Source organism: Eurypyga helias, unplaced genomic scaffold (genome assembly GCF_000690775.1).
Source record: "Eurypyga helias isolate BGI_N326 unplaced genomic scaffold, ASM69077v1 scaffold1154, whole genome shotgun sequence".
Taxonomy (NCBI): domain Eukaryota; kingdom Metazoa; phylum Chordata; class Aves; order Eurypygiformes; family Eurypygidae; genus Eurypyga; species Eurypyga helias.
The window spans coordinates 64495-92277 of record NW_010246613.1 but is presented as its reverse complement, the minus strand read 5'-3'; the positions used below and the strand labels follow the sequence as shown (position 1 = coordinate 92277).

At 40.8% G+C, this 27783-nt stretch overlaps 1 protein-coding gene across 1 annotated transcript in view; it reads left to right on the top strand.

Annotated features, from left to right (window-relative positions):
* Positions 1 to 27783, top strand: part of GPR133 (G protein-coupled receptor 133) — a 142408-nt gene that overhangs the window by 64752 nt on the left and 49873 nt on the right. The window contains exons 14-15 of the mRNA XM_010150445.1: positions 12342 to 12415; positions 14311 to 14434. Coding sequence (XP_010148747.1) covers positions 12342 to 12415; positions 14311 to 14434 — 198 coding nt within the window. The remainder of the gene's footprint in view (positions 1 to 12341; positions 12416 to 14310; positions 14435 to 27783) is intronic.

Sequence of the window (27783 nt, the reverse complement as noted above, 5' to 3'; positions counted from 1 at the left end):
CACTGTGTTCACTGGGTGCATCTTTCTTAAAATGTACCTGAGGTACTGGGTGTTACCAGAGGCAGCTGACTTGTGCAACACGGTTTGAGGAGGCATCAGTGATAATCCTGTTGGTAAATAATGTTTTAGATGGGGTTTTGCTGCTTTTGAAAGTTGTATTTTCTTTCATTCCCTTAATGTGAAGTACGCTGAGATGGATTACAAACTCATTGTACGCATGGAGGAAGAAAGAAGTGTGTTTTCCCTTTCCTCTTCCCATCTTTCCTACCACTTCCCCAGGTTCTTCTGCTTTTTGATTCTGTGTGGCACAAGGAGGCTGTAACAAAAGGCTGGCCATAAACTAGAAGATTGCAGCTAAATTATACTCCTTTTCTTTGTATTGAGGCTCAAGGCTGTTTCACTCTGGTGCTTTAAACTTCTGATTTATTAGTGGGCACAACTTGGGCTGTCCCCCAAAGGGATCATGGTCCCCACTAGGTAAATTGCAGTCTTATGGTTAAGTTTTATGAGTGTGCTTTTGTGATGTTCCCATTAACTGCAGCAAAGCTTTTTGTGTGCAGGACAGTCAAAGAATTCTAGTGATAGCATTGATGCCCCTGATAACTTACAGTGCTCAAGAGAATCTACATACATCTCCAGAGAAGGTTGTTTTTCCTCTTTCTCCTATTCTCCATGTTTAGAAATACTAGATTTTGAATTACTTACCATAAGAGTTTGTGAAAGAGCCTCTCATCTAATAAGAACTGACTTTGCATTTTTTTAATGAACCACTTTTTAAGTATTCCTAAATAAGCAGTAGATGATACGGACGTGGGACAGATATGCATAGCATGTGGCATTTTTGGTTATGAGGGTAGCAAAAGTTCTTAAGTTGTAAGTAATGGTTGGAAGGAATCTCTTGGCTTCTTTGGACTGTGTTTCACTTGTGATAGGTTAACCATCATCTGTGTTTTCAAAAAACTCATTTATTTTTAAGGCTGTCAGCCACTTATAAAGTACTTAGAAACTATAAAAAGGAGGTCTTAATTGGAAGTGTTACCCCATTGGAAATATTCCAATGAACACTAGCAAGAATGTTTCCAAAAATAACGTTTAGCAAAAGTAAGAAATCTCCATGCTCTGTGGCATAAAGCATCCTGAACTAGCCCTCAGTTGACACTGAAATGTCAGCTGTAATGTTCTGAGACACTGTGTTCCTAAAACTGAACTGTCTTTAATTCATCACAGCGGAACAGGAATATGGTGCCTTGTACCTCCTGAAGTCTCTGGGTGTTTCCGTACGAGGTTCAGTGGGAACAGAGTGGGTGCCTCTGAGCCCTGTAAAGCTCCTGTCAGGCAGCAGTTTGCTGAAGGCTTTTGATTTTTGGTTAGTAATTTTTCTGAAGTTCTCTAGAACTATCCTAGCAAATTAACATGTGCAGTCAGCCATTTCTGCTTGCGTATGATTACAGTTTTATCTGAAAGCATTTCCCCTAGTTATGTAATATATTTTACTTAAAGAAAAGAACATGCAAAGGAAAGATGCCTGTGTCACTGGAGTTTACTGGGATGTGACACTCTGCTATGTTGTTTAACTGTTGGCCACTGCATTTTGTCAAGATGCTTAAAAATCCAGGTTGCCACACCGTGACATTGCACTGAAGTGCAAGAAAGAGAGGGGTGTAGCAGCATTTCCATTGAAGGGAGAACATAATATTTCTCATTCTTTGCCCATTTGAAATTGTTGTACTAAGTAATTGAGTTTGGAGATTTTGCAAAGCTCTAATGACCATGGCTGCATTCCTCAAGCCATTAGATCAGTTTCCAGAGGGACCCATTGCTGATTTCAGGAATTAGATGGAAAAACTGAGCTCCGGACAAGCAGCGCAAACTGGGAGCTGAGTAATTATGGAGGTATGCAAATTTATGGCAGAAGAAGCCTTTGTGTGGCACTTCATAATATGCCCAGCTGAATCAGCTGGCAGGCAGTAATACCTTATCGGGCTGCTTGGTTCTCTGCCTGAGCTTGCTGCAGTGTGCTTTGGGTTTCCTTTGTCCCCTCTTTCCTAGCGCTGCACACAACTACTTTCATGGAATGTTCATGGAAATGTTTAGCTGAGGAAAAAAAAAGAGGAAAAGCTGGTGTTATTTGTAAAGCGGTGAAAGTCTGAAAGGTTGAATGTACCCCTACTTCCAAACTTTCATCCTGCTTATCCTGAAATGAAACCTCAGGTGAAAATTCAGAGTTACAGCTTCTTATCACGCTTCTGAAAACACAGCCCTGAAGTTGCCTCAGTGTGGTTTCTGCAGTCCCAAGGGCTCCTGGGCCGGCCGGCCCAGTAGCATGCCCTGGGCTCCACGAAGGGCTGGAGGAGGCTGGCTGGTTGTGCCAGCGGTACCTTGTGCAGCACCAGCCCTGGGCCCTGTCTTAAACCACAGCTGACTACCTTTCTGTCACTGCTGCATCAGCAACAATATCTCTATCTGTGTTGCATCGAGAGACCTACACAAAGCTCCACCAACTTCCATTTTCTCATCTGAAAAACGAACTCAATGGCTTAGGCTCCTATTACTCAACTTCGTAGCTGGAGTTAATGGACCAGGCCTAATTCCAGAGTGGTTCTCAATTCACTGCTTGTGGCTGATGCACAGATCAAATAGTTCTGGCACCCTGACACTTCCTGTGAATGAAAAATGATACTAAACTAAATAGTTGTGTGAATTTCATCCCCATTCATGTAACAGACTAAAAGACAACTCATATTTGGCAAATGTACAGAAATAGGGGAAAAGATTCAAGTCAGAAGAAGAAAAATGTAAATGTTCTTGAGTGTTTTTTTGCCACAATTAAAAAAAAAAAAACAGGTGATGGAAACCCATGAGCTTAATCCTAGAAAGATCTAGCTGGGAGATTGAAATGTCCTAATGGGATGTTAAGGTCCAAGAAATAGAGACTATTGCAAGAGGGGGTGTTAAATCTCTCTGCTGCTCAAGAAGCATTACAGGAGAGTCATGTCTCAAGATGAGGATTAACTTTAGACTCAATCTGGTGCAGATCTGGATTTTACCTGAAGAGGACAATCCTGCTCCTGTCCTTGGCTCCTTTGCCACAGGTTCCTTGTCTCATTCGTTGATTGTACTGCTTAACCCAGCAGCTGTAGCTTGTTAATGTGACAGAAAACTTGCTCTTTTTGCAGAGGTTACTTTTTTTTTCTTTTTTGATAATTTTCACTTTGTGGCTGTATGTTTGCTAGAACTGAAACAAGTGGAGCAGTGGGCAGGTATCTCCCCACCTGCAGTTTGGGGAGAGAGAAGTCAGGGGAGAAAGCCCCCAGGTTCACCGGGTACTTCAGGAGGTATTCAGATGACCCAGGGCTGCTTATCAGAAAGTGCCAGTCTTCAGCTCTGTAGCCTTCTGCAGACTTCAGCTGGATTCCATCCGTGCAAAACTTAACAAGATACGGGAGTCATATGTCAGCCTGAGACATTACAGACTAAATAGGTAGGATAATGAACGTGAGATGAAACACATAGAGGCAGTAAAGAACCTGTGAAAAGTCACGTGGGGAAAGGGAATTTGGAGATAAAACCTGCATCCAAGTGATTCTTTGATTACATAGAATAAACATTCCCTTATCTCACCTAGTGGGCCTTAAGCAAGTAAAATTTTTTTTTTAATGTTTTCCAGTCTGGTTACAACAGGCTTATCGTAGCAGGACTGTGCACTGTATCTTTCTGAAAGTCTTTGTCATGAGATGTGGCATTGCAACTGGAATGTTTATTGTACTCTGTCATTATTTATACTCCATTGCTTCCATTTGACTGCGTGTCCCACCCGGTCCCTGGAGATTAGCAGAGTCAGGGAAATGATAAATGATGATTAGCAGCTAGTTAAGGGATGTAAGAGCTGAAAGGGTCAATATAAAACAAAGGCTGCCTCATATAATTCACAAAGAATGTGAGGCATTGCTTTTCAGAGGCAACATTTGCATAGCCAGGATTTTAATGAGAATGGAAAATGCTAACATATAAATCCAGTCCTAGGAAAAATATTAGCAACAAATGTACTGAGTGGTAAATATTTTTACCGTTAAGCCTGGTACTCTTGTTTCTGACGTGAACTATTGAAACTCCTCCTAAAGCTTTCATTAAATATCATCTTCAAAACACTCTTTAAAACATGGTCCTTTGTTTGGAAAGAAATGTTAGCAAAGATGACCCTACAAATGTATAATGAGGAACCAACTGAGTATCTTGCAAAATCGTGTTTTTGCCCAAGAGTGCAATGCAGACCTCATCAGACTTTAATGGGGCTTCTGACATCTGAAGAAGCTAGTATCTTCCTTCTGCAGCACAGTTTCATTCCTATTAGCATACCTATGTCATAAACCACAGACCCATTAAGTTACATGCTGTGCACACACAAAACCAAAGGATTTTTGTGCCTGTGCCTTGAAGACCTTCCTCCTTGGGTGCTCACCTGGCTCTTGCTGCTTTGCTGTCACCTCTATTCCTCCTCACCAAGGGCTGCTAAAGCCCTTGCTTATGCAGGTATGTAGATGGGAGACAAGGGCACTTCAGCTGGGGCACTGGATAAAGCTTCACTGGTTTAACTGGGCTCCCAAAGGAGGCTTAAAGCACCTTCCCCAGGACCAGCTGTCCTGCCCCCCTTGCCGTGTTCCTATTCCGAGGTGTCCTCTTTCTTTCACCTGTTTAATGGATGTTTTCTGGCCATATCAGACCTCTTGCATTCCCAGACTCCCAAAGTTATCCATTCCTAGAAGCTAATTTTGTCCTTGGAAGTAAAGTGCAGGACACTAAAGGCTTTATGAAGAAGATAAATGCATTATTCCCAATTATTCCATCAACAGTTCACTATTCCAGTTACCATCATGCAGAACACATGAAATTTTAATGTTTCACTGCTCCAAGCTGTCAAAGTCCTTGTGCCCTTCAAAAATAAGGATGCGGACTTTTTTTGGTCTTTGTGCAGAAAAATTAGGACATAGTTGTCCTTTGTGTTTTTTGCCTTCTTAAGAAAGGTGTTATATATTGATTCTTCACTTGGAAATCTATACTGGGCTAACTACTGTGTGTTCCTTGTGTGAAAAACTGCCTGAAGAGTGTCTAAAGCCTCTTCCATAATGAATATGAGTGAATATTGATTGGTTGTTCTTATAATTATGACTTTCAGTCTTGTAGGAAACAGAGGTGTTTGCTAATTCAGACTTCATTTGTAGTTTGGCAGAGAAACATGGGAAACTGAAACCAAAAAGGGTCAGTGAGACTCGCCATTGCTGTTGGATTTTGTAGCTTCGTGTTGGTTTTGAATTTGCTGCAACTTCTTGCTAGTGTGTGCTATTTGTAAGTACTGAACCTCTGTTTTAAGAGTTTTCAGTTTCAGCTGAGCTTTGTGAAATCTAGTTATCAAAAATCCAGGCACGTCTTGTTTGGACTATGGGTAATTAGGAAAATCGGAGCAAACACTAGCAGGCACTGTCTGCCTGTCTGTCTCGCTACCCTCCAACTCCTATCCAGCTACTGCTGGCTTGTCCCAGTTTCTTGTTTCTGATTTAAATTCTCTCTCCCCCAGTAAGATGAGGATTGCGAATCACAACTGCAGCTTAAATGTTAAATCTGAGTGTGCTGAATGGTTTGCATCTGATGCAAATGTTTCTCTTCATTAAAAAAAAAAGAGCCATCAGGAGGAAAAGTCCAAGCACTGTTTTGGAAACTAAGAATTGTGGAAATATTACCTAATACGAAAAGTATTCTTAAAACTGATTATACTCTCTGCATCCCTTTAAGGGATAATGCTTTATGCCTGCCTTCTGGTCCCTGTCACGGCTCTTGTCATTGCCTAGACATTGTTTCCTGTTCCAGAGCTCTACATCGGTCCTGGACAGTTGTATGGAAAAGGGAAATATTTCTGCGTATGTCAAAATACTACAGGTGAATGGTGGAAAAAAAAAAGAGGCTTCATTACCTGTTTCATTATTGTTGGGTTAGAAAATGTGTTCATTTTTAAAGAAACTTTTTGATATAAATTAGACCAGTTGTTTTCCTTTAGCAGTACTTTTTTACATGATTTAAGAAAAACAGGAGAAAAAGGGTGTATAGGAAGAGCATCTGCTTCTTGTTTTATGAAAGCAATACATTTTTAATATAATAATGCAGAGTAACAGAAAAAGGCACAGCAAAAGGAAACAAAAAACCTTAACAAAAGACAGTGTCATCTGTTTTACTAAGTAGTTTTGGAAAGTTGTGTACTTGTGTCAGCATGACCAAGAAATCTACTTTATTATGCTGATTATAAAAAGGGTGGGGAAAAGCTGAAGTGCTATTTCATCGATCTGTTCAAAAAGGTGCGTGTGACTAGAATTTTGCAGGGCTGGTGGATGGTTTGCATTTAACCCTAATACCTTTTGGCTGAGGTTCCTGTCCCCAGCATCGCCCCTGTCCCAGCTATGAAAGCTGTGGAGGGAGCAGTGTCGATGCAGTGCCATGCTCCTCTTGGCATGCCTTTGCAATCTCAGTGATCCCTGGGACCTTAGGCTTTCTGGTTCTCCAAACCCGAACCCTAACCCCATTGAGGAATGTGTAAAGTGTAGTCCATCTAGGATATGAGGTGTAGAGAGGCTGAGCAAGCTACTCTGTGCTCAGAAGGTCCTGAGTCCAGGTCTCAGTGCCGACCCACTGATGCTGCACTGTCTTATCTGCCTGAGGGACCTACATGAATATAAGTTCTGTGTAAGGGTGGGAATTTTTTAGCTGCAAAATTAAAAGCCATTTGGGATCTGTGCATGTGCGCTTAGGGAGATTATAATTTTCACTCATGGGCTGTGGTCATTTTCGACTGGCAAAATTGCAGCTTCCCTCTAGCAGTTTGGAAAAAAATTGTCGTCTGCACTGTTTAGCAACCAAAATGAGAGAGAAGAGCTATTACTCTTTTAAGACTCTTAGGACATTGCACCTAGAGTACATTCAGCAATCACTGCCCCAGTTTTGCTAGGTGCCATGAAGTCCACCTGTGCTATAAGCTTGTAACTTGAAGTGAATCAGAGACAAGCTGAAGAAAGACAAACACCAAGTAATAGTTTCATTTTCTGTACATCATAACCAACTGTTTTACAGATGTGCAGTCCCTGATAGCCTACAATGAGATCTGCAAGTGGTCAGATGTTGTCTTGGCAGCTGTTGGATGAAGCCCCTTATTCGGTGCTGCAAGAAAGATGGGTTCCTGTTAAGCAGATTGCATTTTCACTTAAACGGATGTGGACTTGCTAGTCTTAGAAGAATAGCAAGATCTGATGCTGTACACACTCAGAAGTAATCAGATTTTTTTTTTTTGCTATGCACAATAATTTAAAAAAAAGTACCAGCAGTGTCCTCATCCATTCCCTCCTTTTCTTCATCTCTTTTAAAAATGCTATCTAGTAGAGCAGCCAAGATATTTTTCAGTCTGTTGCTCATTGTTTTTTTCATTACTTTTTTTTGTTCTCACAGTGCTTGCCCAATGCAGCAGCTGTTAAGTGGAGAATGCTGAAATGGGGAAAGTTATTCATGTAGCATTTGATTAACAATATTTTTGCAGAACATTGATACATCGACTATTTTTAACCTCAGGCAAAGGAAGGATCAAGCCCAATCCATATTCAATTACATATGGGAACCTTTTGTAATTTCAGATACCTTTATAGCCTCTGATACTTCACAGTTTAATTCCTTTATAATGTTTTCTGCCACAGTTTTCCACCCTATGTGATATCATGAGATTTTTTTTTTTTTTAAACTCTGATTGCACCATTAAGAAATACATTCAGTGAGCTTTCATGTTGACCCTGGGAGCCTAAAGCTCGATGCTTCAGTAAGTGTGTATTGGCATAACACTGTTGACAGCAATGGAAGAACTAAAGGTCTGGCTTTTATGCATAACACTTTATAATTCCCTATTGAGTTAAAATAATTTCTGTACAATGCATAACATTTTTTTCATTACATATGCTAGTTACATCTTAGGGTGAATCAGTCAAACAGACTCTAAATTAAAATGTTGGCTGATCTATGCCCAAGGTCTGTTGCAATGCAGTTTTCTCACAGCTTGGAAGATAACAGCTGATATAGACACTATAGAAATAAGTGGGGTTATTCTTTCTCTTTTTTTCTGTCTGTCTTTTTCCAGAGAACCGAATACATGGATGTACCTTTAAAGTTTTAATTTTATAGGTAATGTGGAGAAGTAGATTGTATAAGGTGGAAAAGAAAATTAATAAACCATGTGGTCCTGGATGGGTCAGGCTGTTGGTATAAGGACAGGGAATCCTTATATTAGGACCATCATTTTAGTCTCTAATTTAACCCATAAGAATTGAAAGCGCCTTTGATTCATACACTTGTAAAAATATTTCAATGAGGATGTAAACTGTTTGTCTTACTGCCTTTTCTTGCCACCTTCAAAATAATCCATAGTATTCTTGGAGGTTGACAAGACAAGGCTTCAAAATCTCTGAATTAGAAAAAACGCTGTATTTTGTAAACAGAGACAAGTGAACTCTGAATGCAACTTAATAAGGTAAATTAGCATCTGCTTTGGATGAGGGATGTCCAACACCCAACACACTGGGCTTGGAGCTACAGTGTTTAGGTCAACGTCAGGTCTGACCCAGAGATTTGTCCTCCTTTACTCTGGAGAAAAACGCAAACTGAATTAGAAGGTGCACACCCTCCTCCCTCGGTAGCCACCACTCTGTAGCTAAATACAATCAGCCACTGTGATCAGCCTCTGGAACCGGACCGTCCCCACGGCAGTTGGGCAGAGCGGCAAAAACTCTGCATACGGGGTTTTTGGGAGTTTTTTCCCCGAAGCTGGGATCCACGTGGGGAGCGGGCCAGCATCTCTCGCGAGAGAGGTGGGTGAAGCGTGGGCGGAGTTGCAGCCTCCGCGGGCTATTTAAAGGCCCTAAGGAGGCCATCTAGGTCGAACAGAGGGGAAGTGGTGAGTGTTCTGGGAGTGCTGCGGAGTCTGAGCGGGTAGTCACATGGCCAGGAACAGCTATGGTTGCAACCTGGCCAAAAACTGTTGGCCAAAGATGTGGCAACCCAGGCAGAGGCCCCATGTAAACGTGTCAGTGTCCAGGCTTCCGGCTGCAGGGAGTGCCGGAGCCTTTAACTGGGAATGGGGGACTGCAGGAACGACACGTGTGTTTGCTGCGAGCAGGTAAATGATCTGCTCAGCCTGGTGGCTGAGCTGAAAAAGGAGGTGGAAAGGCTGAGAATTGTAAGGGAGTGTGAGAGGGAGATGGACTCAGGCCCTCTCGCTCCTGAGGCAAAGGCAGCAGGATCCCCTCGCCTCTTGCCACAGGTAAGAGGATGCAACCTAAGAGAACGGGGCGAATGGAAACAGGTCCCTCCTCAGGGAAGCAGGCAAATCTCCTCCTGGCCTCCCTTGCCTCCCCAGTTACCGCTGCTCAACAGGTATGGGGCTTTGTAAATTGGGGGCCAGGCACATGAGGATGGAAAGGAAGGTCCATCTGGGAAGACATCGAGGGTGAGTCAGTCACCCCCACACCTTAGGGCTAGTTCAGTCAAGAAAAAAGGAGGGTACTCATGGTAGGTGCTTCGCTTCGGAGGGGAACTGAGGGCCCCATATGTTGGCTGGATCCCTCCCACAGGGAAGTCTGCTGCCTCCCTGTGGCCCTGGTTAGGGAAACTCCCTGGTCTGAATGGCACTGAAAAGCCTCATGAGGCCTACATTGTGTGTGTTAAAACATGGGAAATATTCCTTAAGAGAAGTAAATAGGCAAATTAGTATGGACCCTTCTTGTATAGGCATAGTTTGTCTATTCTTTTCTCATGTGGGCATGCATAAAATTTCAGACAGCTTAGCAACTGCAGAGCCTCTCTTGGTGTAGTTTGTCTAATGAGTGACATCTGGACTTAGAGTTAAAGATGGAGAAAAACAATAATTTGTCTCTTGCCAGAGATATTTAATTGAGGGTAAAACATACATCTGGGATTTATTTGTGTTAAAAGATACACAAATGAAGTACTACGTCTTCTTCCAACCTGACCCTGCGGTGCCCTTTCCATTTAGTGTATTAAGAATCAGGATTTGTTTAGAGATATCTTACAAATCAGAAATGATAGTTATTGTATGATCTTAGCTGTTATTACAGCACATCTTTCGCTTGCTGTTGGTTTGGGTGTTTGTTTTTTTTTTTAGCCACTGTTTGTCTGTCATACAAGTGAAGTAATTTGTAATACAAACTGACTATGGTTTCTTTCAGTTGCTTACTTCAGGAAAGCTATAGACGTGATGGGCATAACATTATACGGCATAATGGGCAAACATTATGCTACATGCCCTTGCTGCTGGTAAAACAGAATGAACTCTGCCAACAAAACTTTAAATTAACTGAAGTTGCAGATGGCAGTTTTCCAGCTGTGGGTTACGGATCATTAGTCTTCTGCAGTTTCTGAACCAGTGCTCTTCAAGAATAGTCTGAGCAGCAAGAGGTGAGATTAAGAGAGGGAAGCAGTTTCTGCAAGACACTATATTTCATAGGTGGTTTGTGATTTGGAAGGTGTCCAGGACTGTGGACGCCTTTAATAATGGCTGTGTTATGAAAGGTGAGGCTCGTGGCAGGGCACTTTCTGAAAGGTATGAGAAGTTCAAAATCGATGGATCTAGCAGAGCATACCAGTTTGATCCTAAAGCCTTGCTCGCGGCCTTCACAGGGCAGCCAGCACTGGGGAAGGACTTTCACAGATGAGGAAGGACTCTGTATTAATGCCACATACTTGATTTTACTACATCTCTCAGCACATCTGGAAAGAAAGTGGCATCAGCAGATTGAGTGTTATATCAATGAAATATTTCCTGGTGATGAGAGATATGTATCTTGTCCCATCATCCCTTCCCAGGGTGGCACACTTGTGAGACTTGGGTTTTACCATTTGCTTTGCTCCTCTCATGGAAAAAGGCCACAGGATGTCACTAGTCAAAGGGGAAAACAGACCCTTGGCAGATAAGTGACACCTTCCTCTTCAAAAAGGTCTGCTTGTGTGAGTACCTGACCTGCAATCTCAGCTGTTTCTGTGATGAAAGCTTAGGGAAATTAGGGTGAGTCAAGGAACTAGAAATTTTTTCCAGGAATGATGCTCAACCAGATAAGAAAATTCCATTTATGTTATCTAGAGACATGAGTTAAGAAGTAAATGGCCTTATCTACAGCATAGCTACTTGAAGTGTGGAAATCCCATGTGGATGTGTGTATGCCCTGGGTTAGGCAGAAATGCTTTATTATCACTACTAAGGAGGGAACTGTGCTACCTTGTGCCTGACACTGGTTGTTGGACTTGTGGGAGAGGAGAAGGAAAATTTCATCAGGCACTTCTTGTACTTGGTTGAGTTTCAGCACGATGAGGTGGAGGGGCCTTTTTTCCTTCTTTCTGTAAAACAAGGAAAGCAATACTTGGTTATCTTTTGGCTTGACAGCAGAATTGTGTTGCAATAATCTGAGGGCTGTTAATTCACCAGTGATTTGTTTATACTGAAGACTCTTGTAATTAAAAAATTGCCTTAAGGTAGGGTATAATACAATGTGGACTTTGGGGATTTATTAGAAAGAGTTGAACAAACCCTGGAAGTCCTCTAGTTTGTGTATTTTGTGTGTAACAAATTATTACTTCACTCCAGTATAATTTGAATTATTTTGTCATGAAACTGGTGCAACAGAGTGGAGAGTGGGGTCTCAAAGCTTCCTGAATGAGGGAGATCGAGTTAGTGGCCAAGTCTGTTTACAGAAGATAGAAATTATGCCATCATGATGAAAAGGTGTGTTAAAATGAAGTCTGGAATTACGGCATTGTTCTTTCAGTTTGATTGTATGTTTTAAAATAATCACTATTGTGGAAGGAAAATGTCTGTGAGTTGGTCATTGTAATGTACGTACTTTATGATTAATAACACTAAAATGTGAGATTCCCCAATGAGAACAAAACCCAACAAAGCCAAATATGTGCCAAAGAATAACACCCCAGTCCTTCAAAAATCAACACCTATATTTGTGCTTATATACAATAAATAATCCTGGTTTGCTATTTACTTAAATAAGACACAGATTTCTCACTCAAAGTGACATGAGTTTAATCCTAATGTGTAAAATTAAGACTGAATACCAGCCTTTGCATGTTTGGAGTTTGTGTTAAAGCCACAAAGACTGACAAAATCTGCTTTCAGTTCTGTGTTAATCTAGGGTAAGTCTACTGAAGTTGTTATAGCAATGAGAATTTAAAGTAGTTGAATAGGGGAATTTAGTCCTTTTAAAACATTCCTTCAGGGTTTGTTTTCTCTCTTGCAGACTCCCAGACAATACAGCCAAGCCCTAAATAAGAGTAACAGAGTTCATCTTTACTGTGCATTTCTGGACTACAGGTATGTTACGTACATTCAAATTCTTTAACTTGATTTAATTAAATTACAGTGATGTGTATTATTATTGTGATGCTGTATTACCTATATGGTTCTTTTCCGTTCTTGGAAATAGCTAACAAAATGGAACACTGGTTTACAGAAAATACAATCTCAGGGTAGCTTCTTACCATAAATAGGAGACTTGTTATTCACAGACCCTGTGTTAGGTGGGTAACTGAGAGACTGACAATTTTTGGAATCAAAAATGCAGACTGATACAAATCGTGCTTATCTTGGGTTATGACTCTGTGTTAGGAATCATGCTTATCTTGGTTTTGTGGATATGTCCACTTGAGCAGATGCTTGGATGTTTTAAGATGGCAAACCTCCAGCAGTGACACTGTTTTCACTGGATCTGTGCCTGTGTCACAATTCCATGTGAGATCAGTATTTCGGAGCTGTGAATTTTGGCCAATGCACGGAATAGAGAAATATTATGCCCCTGAGTGAAAATTAGAATGAAAGGGGCTAAAATATCACCTTAAATTTCACTCAGAAAAATAGGAACTTTGGAAAATCAGTAGCTATTTTTTTTTTTTTTTTTTAGCTCTGAATATATTTCATCTGGTTTTGATTTCCAGACATGCTGCTCTTACTGAATCAATTGAGAAAGAATACAAATAGTGAATTTTGAATTGCATGGGGATTAACAGTTTTTGAGCCGTAGCAGTATAAGCCTAATTGATGTAGCAATGGCCCGCAAGGCTGTGATCCCTCCTATTCGGCATGCACATGGGAAGGTCACTGTAATTGTTTTATTGAAGTTTTTGTTTCAAGTATGTTGAACTGTCCCAGCTGTTGGCAGTTACTCGTTGTTATGGTTACTCACAAATTACGATAAATTAGAAACAGATTTTACTGAAGCGAATTAATATTGTTGGGACATTGTTCCTGTACTGTTTTCCACTGGGGCTTGGGCCCTTGAGGCTTAGCCTCAGGATAGAAACTGAAATATAAAATCTGTCCTTCCAAATGTGTTTTATTTGCATCAAGATGGTCTTATTCCCTAGTGCATGGTAGTTAAAGAGTAAGCAATTGGTTTCTGACCTACGACAGACTCTTTGAGAACTCAAGGATGTCCCAAAGGACAGAGGAAGGGTGAGGCAATACTTATCTTTAAAATAAGCACCAATAAAAATACAGATCACTCAGTTGAGCTTCAGGACCCAGAATATTATCAAAAGCAATAAATGGTTAAGAAGCAGGCAGTTTGGGTGGATGACTTCTGGTGCCTGAGTGCATGAACCCCCCTAGATGTGTGACTGGGGCTGGTGTGTCCCCACTCCGCTGCAGGGCTGTGATAGAACGGGGGTTTCTAGGTTTCCCAGGTTCTAGGAAGAAGCGAAATCATGAGGATCACCTTCCCGCACAGCCCTAGGGGCAGACCGCACAGCCAGCCCAGCCACATCCTCAGTGGAGCAGGAGCTGCTCTTGCTATCCCTGGGGATGAAGTGACAGAAACCAGATGATATGGATGGGTCACTAGAAATGGTGCTCAGTCAGTCTGAATTACTTTGACAGGATGAGTGGGACAGTGGATAAGGAAGAGGTAACAGATATGATACGCTGACTTCTTTGATTTTTGCAAGATTGTTGACCTGTCTGATATTTCTCAGAATATAGAAATTGGGGTCCAGGTGAAATGCCATAAATGGGTTGCACAATGTAAGGAAAAAATGTAGTTACCATATAGTTAACTATTTTCATGAGGGAATTGAGAAACACTCGCAATGTTTGTGGATGCACCAGCCTGAGAATGGCTTTCAAACATTTTTATCTCCTGTATAGTATAATGCATGTAAAACTAACCTGCTAAGATGATTTTTGATAATGTTTCATTTTTGTGTGCTTGGCAGCGATGGAACTGGTGTTTGGTCTAATGAAGGTTGTGTGCGTGAGAGTGGAGACCTCAACTACTCAGTGTGCCTCTGCAACCACCTCACTAACTTCGCCATTCTGATGCAAGTGGTGCCTCTGAAGGTGAGATTAAGCAAAGAAGTACATCTGTCTGTTAAAAATGAAGCATAAATACATCAGTTGCATCCCCACACCGCATCAGTAAGTGATTGGAACTGGTCTCATTTTTTCTCAACTCAGCTTTATTCCACATCTTGCTTTCTGGGATGTTTTAATACTTCTTGGCTATATATTTTTTTAAACTTACGGAACTGAAATGGTGCATGAAATGTAACACATATGTGGTAGGTGGGAATTCTCTTTACTTTATTCTCATTTTTTTGACATGGTTTCTTAAAGTACGAGACAGGAAAAGCACTAGAGGACATTGTACAGATGACACTGGCTTTTATGACTTGTCTTTAAGATAGAGAGAGCTGAGATGTGGCTGTTTAAGGGTTTTGGTAAGTAGACTGTGGAATATGAACAGCAGAGCTTGAATGCCATGTGAAGCAAGCTCTGCTGCCAGCTGGCCCCTACCATTGTCTCTGCCAGCTTGGCAAGTGCTTCCCTGCTGCTGCTTCTTCCCCAAGCAGGGTTTGTGTTGAAGGTGCATGAGAAAGAAAACGATGCTTTAGACTTGAGAGCAAACCCCTTATGTATAGTTTTGTGTGCAGTTCCTTTGTCCAATGGGTTATTGAGCAAGCCTCTTTTCAGCTGGAATATGACACTTTCCCTGTTTACCCATGCTCATCACTGGTTTCAGATGAAGCTTTGTTGGAAAAGGCATTGCTCTCCTCACTATACATGTTCTTCTCTTCATGATACCTTATGATGCCTTGAGATTTCATCAGAGATGGAGCAGAATGTCTGCTTCTTGCAGGTGAAGTGCTGGTTTATGCCTGCTGAGGGACTCCCTCTACAAAACTCAGCACCAGGCAAGGTCAACCCCATCCTGGATCTTAGCGGACAGACAGCGCTGCCATGAGCGTGAGAAATGTGTTCACTGCTTTATTTGGGTACGCCACAGTCAGGGGGGATCTGATGGAGGTAGTGATGAAACCCTGCTCAGACAACCCTCAGTTAATAAGTTATGAATGTATAATAGAAATAATTTGCAAACCATGCATTTCAAGACGTATACTAATTGTCTGTCAAATTTATACTCTGGCACGTTCTCCTCTTTCTACAGACACCATCCTAGTAATATAAATTTACAGACTGAAGAAGAGCTTCAGTAGGACAGTAGGAGTCCTACTGTCACATTTATCACCATGTGCTGTTAACAAGCAGGGTGTCCTCTGTGGTAAAGCTAGAAGGGTTTTGTCAGCTCTGTTGGCATGGATGCATTGACTATATGTCCATGCCTCATGCTTCTGCTAATTGGTTTGAATGATGGGTTTGCTCTTCTTTCAGACAATAGCTTTGCCTAGACAGCTACTGCTGCAGGATGGGCTGTGTGTGCTTGTGAGGGCAGCACAGAGGTTCCTGCAGACAGATGCCAAAGTGAGCTTGCAGCGTAAGGGAACCCTACTCAGTGTTATACCACTGGGCAGCTCCGAAGTCTTTTCCAGGAATGAATCATCCCAGACTGCTATTAGGAGTTACCGATTCAGTAACACTGCTAGCACAACTGCCACATGGTATCCTGGTTAGACGATGGAATGCCAAGTCAGGGTCACAGTTTAGAACAAAATGGTCTGCTATACAAGAAGCTTAATACCTGCAGCCCTTTGCCTAAGTCTAAGCATTGGAAGATGCAGTTATCTTGTCCAAGTCACACAGTTTTTATCTAACCATTATTATCTTAATTACTTGTAAAGCACCTAATGACCCCGGCTGGTTTCCAAGTATTATTTTTCTAGGAACTCTTTGTACTCACAACAAAATGCAGCTTTGCCTGAAGACCTTCCTATCTTGTGAAACAAAAGTAGAATGGGATAAAGCTGTTATTAACTCTGTTGTAAAGAGCAGTAGACAAGGATTTGGACAGGATTGAATAGGGTGTCCGCCAATTAATTGCTGGTGAAAGATTAGTTGATTTTCCACTAAGGAATAGTTCTGAGAGGTCTAACTTTCAAATAAACAGATTTGAGATTGTTATAATTAATGAGATGCTGCAATAATTTCTAATGTTATGCAACATTAATAATTAGAGATCAAAGGTATTTTCTATCAATGTCTTTGGAATCAAGCTTTCCTAAAGAGAACTGAAATTCATAACTAGGAAAGGCTGGACATGAATGGACTGTCCAGTTCCTTACAGTCATTTAATGGTTCTGTTTTCAATGTTTTCTTCCTTAACTTTTTGGTCTCATACATTTACATCTGTCAAAGTTTGAAAGGAATGTTTTTCTATTGTGTGTTTTGGGGTGTGTTGTTTGTTTGTTTGTTTAGGGGTTTTTTTGTTTCCTTTATGATCTTTATGACCCATCTCATGGGTCCCCATCACATTTGATTCTGTTACATGTTACACAGACCTAGTCACTCTCATACACAAAAACATTCCCTATGTGACATAGTATTGTAAATGTCAGCATAAAATAGTTGGGGTGTTTTAATTAAACTTAATTCCCATAATTTTCTGTGGTATTTTGACCTCTGCCACCTAAAATCCCATTTCCTGACACATATTTATAATATTTCCTTCTTTGGTGTGTTCAGAAAACTGAAGTGCTGAAACACAGTCCTTACGTTCCTAGTGCAAATCCATGCGAATTCGAAATGCTTGCTTCAGCTTTCAATGGAATTTGTGGAGGCTAGGTAGAAAATATGCATTCATTTCTAATCTCTTAAAATTCACCTAAAACCAATTTTTGTATGCACCTCAGTTGGCAGAATTTAGACATGCATAGTAGCATGGAGAAATTTGGGTTCACTGGTTTGCAGAGCAATGCACCTGAACGATTCCTCGACACGGCTGCTCTGCCCTGCCCTCCCATCAACTGCACAAGCTTGATGATACAAGGAGGTGGCCATTAAGTGAGCCTGCATGGGATCTCACGTAATATTACCATAACAAGCCAGTGAAGGATGTCATCCCTTCAGTGTGCTTTAATCCCAGTTCCTATCGTTTCTCATAGTCCCTCTCAGAATACATCAGAAGATCTCATCCCAAGTCTTTGACCGAGATATAGCCTTTAAATTGGCTGTTTAGGACTATCTTATGGTAGTAGTTTTTTTAACAAGTGAAAAATATTGGTGTCTTCATTGTGTAATTGGCATGAAATTAAGATTTGAGCAAAGACAAGCTGCCTGGGTTTTGTGCTATACAAGCTCAATTACAAATTCCTAAAACCTAATTCCTAAGTATTTGCTTCACATGTCTAAGCAGTAGAGGCTATTGAATCAACTAGGCAGTTGGAAACTTCTAGCAGGCGTCCTTGGAACCCTGTTAAGTAGATGTTAAAACGCTGTGGGTTTCAAACACATATACATGTTTATTCAACATGTTCTGAATTCGTGAGGCAAGGTTCAAAGGGCTCGTATAAATCACCCATTAGAATAATAGATTGTCAGTGCTCTAAGAAACTATAATGATGTTACACTCGATCTTGAACTTTTATATATTTTATTTTCATAAATGGAGTTCACAGGTAATATGAGACAACAAAAAGAGAGGATGGGAGTATGCAATTGCCCACATTTGAACAGTTCTGTTATATGTCTGATACCTGTGGCCCTATAAACAGAACTGGATGACATTGTTCCACATGAACACTATTTTTGACAGAAGGTTTATTTTTTTGTCTAGCTTCTCTTACAAAAAGGGGGCTGCTTTTCATGAAAAATATAAATAAATTATTGGAAATGGATTGCCTGAAAACTGGAGAAGTTTTCATCAAAGGCTGTATTTTGGTACAAAAACAGTGACTTCGTTCTTCATAGGAATTCTACTTTGGGTGTTTTATACTTCCATTCTCCTGTGGAGAGGATCATTTCCCTTTCCTCTCCATCATATGGATAAGTGGGTAGCATAAACAGGCAGACAAGCTCTCCAAGGGCACTGTAAGAGCCTTTAACCTAATGTATCAGTCAGCAGAACAGTAAAGCCAGGTATGAGTAGTTCCATTGGCCCTTGCAGAAAGGCAGACAGAAACACAGAAAACAATAAAATGAAGAGGCGGATATCACCAATTCTAACGAGGTGTAATACAGGCCAGTATGTGTGCAGCAGCTTCAGACCTGGGAGAACATCCCTAGGGAGAACACTGTTGATGTGGAAATCTATGAACTCTTGAGACCAGTTCAGTGTGATAAGTGTTCCGCCTCTCTCAGCTCCTCTTCACAAGATTGATTTTCTTTTTGCTTAAAAAACCCAAACCAAAATATAAGCTTTCCATTAAGGAGACACTGCAGCTTTTAGAGGAGTTCGCTGTTCACAACTGGAGAGTGTGGCATACTCTGAGTTCAGAAAAAGCCAAGGTGTCTCTAAGCAACATCTGAAAATAAGTGACCTTCCTCAGAAGTAACTCACCATGTAAATAATTGTGGTGAGCATTTCTAAATTTCTCTAATGACAAGAGAGCTGAGCTTCTATGATAACTCTTTGTCAAGGATGGTGACTTTTTCTTCTCAGTTGTGTTAAAATTGAGCAAGAATTGGCTCAGTTAACTCCCTCCCTTTGTTCCTTCACAAGGTTAAGTCTAGCTTTTTCCACTTACAGAACAATAGCATGATCCAGGCCTTGTCAGCTTTGACACACTGTGAACCTGCCCCAGTGCCTCCCTACCTGCTAGTACTGGTCCAGCTCATTTTTGCATCTTCACCAGTATCCAGCAGACCTCTATATGTATTTACACAGTTTGTGCTTTTCTTGTGGGCATAAATATCCTTATGTATTCTCAAGATGCCTTATAATTGCAATTTTATTACAAGGTATGGAATTATGTTAATAACTGCACCTGGCTTGGGGACAATTTACAATTAATCATGTGGATTTCTTTTTGTTTCAGTGAGACATTCATTGGAACAAAAATATAGGGTATCTTGCATCTGATGGTACTTTATCTTGAACACTTGAAGTATTGTGAGATGAGGAATGCTGAGAAATAGTTAGACATTTATGGGGCAGACTGTCAGGTGGGTCTAACTTCCAAGGAGCATAGAAATGCAGAAAGTTCTCAGGAACAAGCTGTGAGTTCTTGATTTTGTCTCTTGATCTTTACTCAAAACAGGTTAGATTAATTCAGTCACTCTTCTACTGTATGCCAGCTGGAAGCAATCTCCAGAGACTGAAATCTGCTGAGATGAAAAAGCATTTTTATTCCAATATTTCAGAGAACGAAATTGAAAGAGAGAGGTCACAAAGAAAAAAAATCTGAAATTCTGGAATTTTAACTTAAATGTGACAAAATGAACCTCCACTCTGATATGTATGTGCTATACAGCAGTGTGTGAAGAAAAAGAACTTTGAATGCTGTGAATTAGCTAAAACCCAGCTCAGATTACAGGTGTAGCTGAACACTACTCCAGATTTTATATTAGTTTCAGGAAGAGCTTGAACGCATGCAAGTGGCAGCGATTGTGAAAGAACAGTACGAACAATATCGTTGATGAGCTTGAGATCCATGTATGTATGCAGTTTAGCTGCTCTCCGTGATGCAGCGGATTAGCAGTTGTAACAAGTTTATTTCAGGAATGAAATAAGCATCTTGGAAAAACTTACAGCCATGTGGTGCTCAGATGTCAGCCTGGCACCGACCTGTTAGCCTGCTGATGGGTTGGCCTGCACGGAACGCCGAAATGATTTGTGTCTTTACTGCACTGCTGTTATGTCTGTATCACGGCTGGCCCAAATTCATGCTTGCTTGCTGAGATTCGTTTATCTTGTTGATATTAACTTGAGAAATGATAGCATTTATTTGGGGTTTTGGAGATTAGTGATCATCAACTGGTTTAAATGAATAAATAAGTTAATTGAAGGTAAAATGGGACGGGAGATGAGCAGAATGTTCCTGAAGGGACATACTCAGCCCTTGATTACCTTTGTGAAATTGCATGGATGTAATTAAGGTCAGCACACAATCAGAATTTGAAAACTCTTTTGAGAAGTCTTCCTAACTCTGATCAAGTTAGTAAGATTGAGAATTTTACAATTGCATCTCTCCAACAAAATGGGTCCGTTCAGAGTAGTTGTGCAGATGGTAACTAATTCGTGTACCCCTCCTCTGGGAAACTTGTTGTTCTGATCAAGGTTCTCTTTCTGAAGGGGGAAACGGAGGTAGAGTAAAAAAAAGTCCCTCATGGCAAAGCATTGCTAATGCTGCACTTCCTGGGGCTGGTGTCAGTCCTTCTCCTCCCTTGACCCACACTACAGTGTTCCAGCTTTCATTTCATCTGGTGCAGTAAGAACACAACCCTACTGCCAGCTGCCCAGCAGTGTTATCGTTAGGGGGACAATGGTGCATTAATACAGCGGCAGTAGAAAAATAAATAATTCATTTAGTTTGACGTGTTTACACTGGGTTATGTTTCCTCCTTCTGGAGAAGGTCCAAGCAGAGGGCACCCAGGGTGATGTGCTCCCCGTGGTGGTTTTCTCGTAGTACGACAGTCCTCTGCTGTGCTGCAGGCTTGAACCTGGATAGGAACAGCAGAGGATGGAGAGATGTTCCCTCGAGCAGGAATCCTCTGCTGGCGCAGAGCCTGGGGAGATCTCAACCTGCAACACCACCTCCTGTGCCCTGCACCCAGCCGTACCAAACGGATGGTGGAGAGGTCCCGTTCCTGGGGTGGGAGGACTGATGAAGTCGGGATGAGCACAGACAGACAGAGGGATATCACAAGGTGAGAAAAAACCACCCCCGGCGGGGGGAAAGCCACATTTCAAAAGCACTCCAAAGAAAATTCAGACACTATTACTTTATTTTGGGCAGCTTTGCTTCCTCTCATCAGTCAGTGAGGCCCTATGCTCCTGCCAGGAAACATGCCAGCCATCTGGCAGTTTTTATTTTTATAGTGATCCAACAACCACGAAGCATGCCAGGCTATTTGTACCATCTGCCACATAAATGTCATTTCAGCAAAAGGATGGTGGACACCTGGGGACCCAGAGTTCAAAAATCCTTTTAAAGGGGAAATCATTGTCTCCCACAGCAAAATAGAACTTGAGGTTTGGGTCCCCCTCCCCCAAGTGGCCAATGCAGGACACAACTGTAATATTTATGGCTCCTGGACCATTCCCTTAAATTGTTGTGGGGGTTTTTTCCTCTGTTTTTTCCTCTTTCTGTCTTTTCCAACTGTGAGGGTATAAAAATGACTATTATAAAGTTCACATTGTGGATGGACATTTCCAGCAAAGTAATAGTGTCATAGCAATCTGTGGTAGAAACTGTTCAGGTTTTTAAACACATTTTCTGCATTTCTAAAGCTAGAAATGACTTCATTTTTCATCCCGTTTGTAGCTCTTGTTCCATAATTCAGAAGGGAGGATTAATCAATGTAGTTCAAGCTGCCCAGCAATGGGTTTGAAAGCAGAGAAGCGTTTATAAAAGGGAAAATATTTTAAAAGTCTGATCTTGCAGCTGGAGCTGTAGACACAACCCATAGCATCTTTAGGAAGGCCAGGATTCTGAAGAGGCTTGGGGATTTGGCTGTGAGGTTCTAGTTACAAAAGGAAAGACATCCCAAATTTCTTCTTTGGGGCAACGTGTGGTTTTATTTTGTTTTTCACTGTTATAGCTGAGTTTGACAGCAAGTTTTGACAATGTTATAGCCGAATTTGACGGCAAGTTTGACAGTGTGTGGCTGACAAAGAACAAAGTGCATCTATTTGTGTTTATAAAGGCTGTTTTGAAAACGTCCTAATATTGAGAAATGCTTTAAAAAGATGGGGGATAGGTGTGTAATTTATGTTTGGAGCATTGTTTTCCTAAATCTAATATTGCAGTTATTAATCAAATATTGCACTTGGGGGGCATTAAAATGGCAGTCTGAAATGATAACCTTTTTTCTTAAGTTTTTCAGCCAGCTGAGGTTCAGATTATATACTCAAATAGGACAATGAAATGGAAATAATGTGACATTCTCTGATTTATGCTGTTTTGTAATTTTAATATAATTACTTTTCTCAGCATGCTTTTCATTGCTGGGAACATAAAAAGAATAATGCCTTAGTCCAATAATTTTTCTTTTGTGTTGCATATTTAAAAATTGGATAGGCATTGCAATTTTTTGGTCCTTGTTTATTATCATTGACAGTTTGTTTAACTGAAGAGATCTCTACAGACAGTTTAGACAGACCTTCCCCATCAGATGAACAAAGATAAATCAGCCTACGTGTTTATTCTAGCATTGCTTTGTAAACTTTCTTTGCTCTTTCTCACTCTCTCCACTTTCCCCTCCATTTTATTGTGGTGAACGTTGTCCCCACGGAGGAGCACATGTTGCTGAGGTGTTTGTGGTATGATTGTGCATCATACTTATTTTGTCCCTGCTATGCTCATGCTCATCTCTCCTGAAAATTGAACACTAATCTCGATTTTTAACTCAGAGCCGTCATTCATTCTTCTGCTGTTCCATTCCTATGGCAGTACAGCTCTGATTTTGATGGGAGGAAATAGGAGGCTTTCTGGTTCTGTCCTTAATCCCATAGAATTACATGGGAAAAGTTGGATGAATGCTGCAGGATACTAAACCCCTCAAATTCCTTTGAGAGTTGTTTGGCAGTTACTGAATTTCACTCAGCAGAAAAGAATAAAAAATGACTTTATATTTGGAAAAGCACAAATATTTAAGACTGCTATAATCAAAAGAGCTATTTTGTTTGAAGAGCATGGATAGGACTCTATTTTAATCAGAATACTTAACAAAATAATGTAGATTTCCTTGCTATGGTGAAAATGAAAGCACTGAGCCAGTTGGCAGCTAGGTCTTCTTGCTGACTAAAGGATTTCCCCATGCAGTATAAAAATCTTATCATACTGCACCTTCATCCACCACTGCTCTCTGTCGAATATCTTTAAATTTAGTCATTCTGTACTCCTGAGTTCAGTCTGTCTTCTGTACTGGCCTTTTGATGCCCTTTCTCCCCACAGTGTGGTGTAGGGGAAATTCAGGGCTGGGTACCTGGAGACTCTTGGCGGCGGTGCAAGCCACAGCTAGCTGCAGTCGCGAATTGAAATGGACATTTCTGAATCAAAGCCCTGCATAAGGATGGTAGGCATACTGATTTTCATTGAGTTTTACTGGGAGCTGGGTATTTAATTATCTTCAACTGCTCTGAAAAAATCTCGGAGTCGTCTGGCAAGAGACAATCGTTTCTCTGCCTGCAAGAGTCTGCTGGACCCACGCTGGGTTTTATCCTCCTCATAGCCCTCTGATGGACTTTGGCTGTTAATTGGAGAACAGGGTGAGTCTGTTCTTGCTGGAACAGAAAGGACAGAACAGATGTACAAGTCTTAGGTAGATGGGCAAAAGTAGCTCCTTCAGTTTCACAGAGGATTATCTGCTGCAAATACAGCATTTAGTGTTTCTTGAGAAAGACTGCAGGTCTTAGGCCTGAAATGGAGGCATTAAAAACACACTGCTTTGTGTTCCACAGAGATATGAGGAAAAACTTGCAAATATCTGCTTTTTTGATCCCCAAACTTTATTATAATTTGGTACTGCTTCACAACTTGAGTCCTTCCTCCCTGCCATGCTTCCTCCAGGCTTCATTTGAACTAAAAACTTACTGTGTGAGATTTGTAATGAGCAGATTACCTACTGTTTGATGACATCTTGCCCAGAACTACTTTAAAAGACGACATGGGCTTTTAAAAATACTAATTAATACCTTAGCAGAGATATTTGGAGAATTCTAAATTTTTCATCCCACAGCGAAAAGTTTTAAATAAGCAGCCACCAGGCTGGGCTGGCTGTAGGAAAATGTTCCTTTAATCCTGAAAAGCCCCCTTCGCAGCACTTTATTGCTGATCACCAGGAGTTGTGGAGTTAATGGGAATTCAAAGGCAGTTCTGCTGGAAATGGCTGATAAAGATGATTGTGCTGCAAAGCGTGACTCTCGGAGGCCTTTTCTCTCTAAACTTGAAGTATTTGATACATTGTGGCTTGAGAAATGAAGTCACTGATTCAAGTTAAACTTTCTTTTCTGTGAGTAGTGATTGTGCAGTATGGCCCTACCAAAATCGTTCTTGTGGTCTCAGTGAGTAGACTGGGCCTCCTGAACTAAACACAGATGTTAATTTGAAAAAAACCCCATAATGTTATGTACCTAACGAAGTGCTTGGCAAGCTGAAGGAAAACAGAGATTTGTATCATTATTATTATTTAATATATAAATAAAGGCCTCACTGGGCTGAAATTGAATTTCAGCAGCCTTTCTGGAGGCAATTAAAACCATTAGCTTCATCAGCCAAGGCCAGTGTTTTAATGTCTCTGAAACACTTGGGCTGCCAAAGTTAATTATTCATCCTTTTCTTAATTGGATTCAGATTGCATTTTAAAGGTGCAGCTTCAACAGAGTTGGCTGAGCCTTAATTTTTCACCCCCACCTCTCCTCCTTTCCATCACCCCAAGACATATCTCATGGGATATTGTTTCAAGCCTTTACAGAAGGGTTTGAGGGTACGCTTCAGCCCAGGCCAGCGGCTGGTCGTCTCATGGCAGATCTCAGTCGGTTCGATAAACAGGGTAAAAACCATACGTCACTGTAAGTAACTTCACATTATGAGTGCTGCTTTGAGATGGAAAGCTGACCAAAAGGGACACTAAAATACAACTTGCTCTTATATTTGGACTTAAGGCAAAATACAATTGTAATGTCTTACATTTCTAGCAGTAAACAAATAACTTTGGTTTCATAAAATGTATATGTTACATAAGTACATGCAAAATTACCATATTCTGTGTCCTACTGGTAAGCAACGCTAAACTAGAAATAATAGCTATGGCACAGTCCTTAGATTGCAGGGCTCTTTTTTGTTTAGGGCTGTGAAACATTTTTTTGCCTCAAGAACTTGTCTAAAAAAAGACAAAAAAGGAAGAAGATGAATTGCTTTACAGAAAGAAGATTTCAAAAGTAGTTTAGACAATAAAATTACTGCTTTTGGTGGCTAAATCGTCAAGTTCTAATTTGGTATATGGACAAACCCTTGCAGCACCAGCTGTGACAAACCTTTTAAGTATTTGAACTCGGACCTTTGTCTGATGTGTTGCCTCTAAAGGCAGGCATCGAGGGATATTTTGCAGTATGTAAAGAAGAAAATTTTAGATTAGTACTTCCCCAAAATGTCCCATTGTCTGGAGAGAGCCAAAAGTACCGGCTCTGCAAAGCAGGAAGCATGCAGTCAGCTGCCTGAGAGATAAATAACGAGAAAAAGGGACAGGAGTGCAAATTTCACACAAAAGCAGGAGACATGAGCAGAGAGAGCCCTGTGTTGCTCAGACAGATGCTCTGATCTGACCAGTCGCTGTTTTATGTTCCTGTAGCCCATCTAGCTTTTTGATGGGTGGTTGTGCTGTGTTGAATTTACAGTTGCTCATTAATGTTACATAAATAAGTGGGTTTTCTGTTCTAGATACAGATGAATTTTTCATCTATAGCCTACTCAACAAGTCTTTCAGCCTCATCTGACGTTTTCCAGATACTCCAGAGATGAAAAGTACCCTCCCATCATAATAATATAGTTTCATCTTCCTGTGCAGTTATTTTTAAACAGAGGAGTTAGATGTCACTCATTTTCTTATTAACATTGTCATAAAGGAAAAATACATATTTGGAGTCTAAACTGGTATCTTTCCAGCATCATTTCTCAGGCCATCCGGTTGCCTGTGAGTTTCCAAAATAAAAATGTTGAGCAATGTACTGATTTCCTTTATTGAGGGAGAACAAGGGTAAGACAATAGACTGTAATAGTGCAGATGGGTGTAACTACTGAAACCATCAGATCTGTGTCCACGCTATTAGTGACACTTGCAAGGTAAAGGGTGTAACAGCCTAAACTAAAAGGGTGGGAGTTTTATGTGGAGCATGAATTTTTGATTTCATTGTTTGTCAAAGCTGAGACTGAGAAACATCTGTCTTCCAGTGTTCATGATTACTAAGACTCCTGGCTGCATGAGCTCTTTTCCTAGCTTTGCAGCTTGCAGCAGAGTAAGAGAATGACCTTATACACTCAAAGAAGCAAAACCTTTTCGAAGAAAAGAATAATTTAATGTAGATTGGGACAAGTGTGAGAATCAGGCTCATGGGACTACTTCACAGATTGCTCAATGTTTTACTTTTTAATGCTCTTTTCTTTAGTAATAGCATTACAGCGTGATTAGCATTTTTGTGCTGACTACAAGATCATCCCATATTACAGTCTTATATTCCACGTCTTGCACAGAGTCTGAAAATTTTCAAAACGAAAACTGAGGTAGGATGAAAACCACTTGTCTCGGAGCATTAGAATTTATAGGAAATTGTTTCTTAGTTGATGATGCACAAAGCTTTGACAATCTAGGTATTTCTAAAAAACCTGCATGCTTGTTATCTCCTACAATGTAAACACAGACGCACAACATCCAGCTGTGCTGTAATAACTGGGTTGTGAAAAGTTAGTAGAGACTTGATGTTTTAAATACAGGTTCTCTTCTCTCCCACACCACATACCTGTATTTAGAAATGAGATTCCGCACCCTGGAAATCATTCCAGGTCTTCTTTTCATGCTGTATCCTTCCCCTGCAATTCATACCAACCACAGAAAGGAGCTGGTTTCACTGGCTGGGGCGGCCGCACCACTCTCTTGCCCACCCCACAGTTCAGTTTGAGAACAGATGTCACAGGCTCCACCTTTTCCCTCATAAACAAAAACCGGTTCCAAACTACCTCCAGGCTTTCTGACCCTCACTCTAGGCAAGATGGGAATGTGAACTACAGTCACGTTACTTTTGAAATAGTTGTTACCAGGCAGATGTGGGTATTGGTTTAAGAGCATCATTCTTAAAGCATCATCAGATTTTGGTTGCATTTACCAGAGCAAGAGCAATCTCCAGTTCATAGATGTGGGGACCTACGTAGGTTATTTTAGGCTTGAATTAATCTTCTCCATTTTGTTGATAAGAGATTTCCCCCCTCCCCCTTTTTTTTTTTTTTTTTTTTGTAAATAAGTAATACAGGCTCCACTTGGGAGAACTTGATTGATGCCTTGTCATGCCCTGCAGGGGTTTCTGGAGGAAGACTGAGCTAAAACCCAGAGAAAGACTTTCTTAGAGACATGTTAGTTATGATAGAAATCAGTTAGAAAAAGATGTCTGCGTGATCATTATCTTCTCTTGGATGCATTATATGGAGAAACAAAAGCTTTCATTTTTGCCCATTTCCAAGAGATTGATCCTCTGTATCTTCTGTACTGGTATGTGATAATAAAACATTACCTTTCCTTTGCAGATCTTATCTGCCTTTGCCAGTGCAAACACTGTGATAGGCCACTGTAAATCTAAATGAGC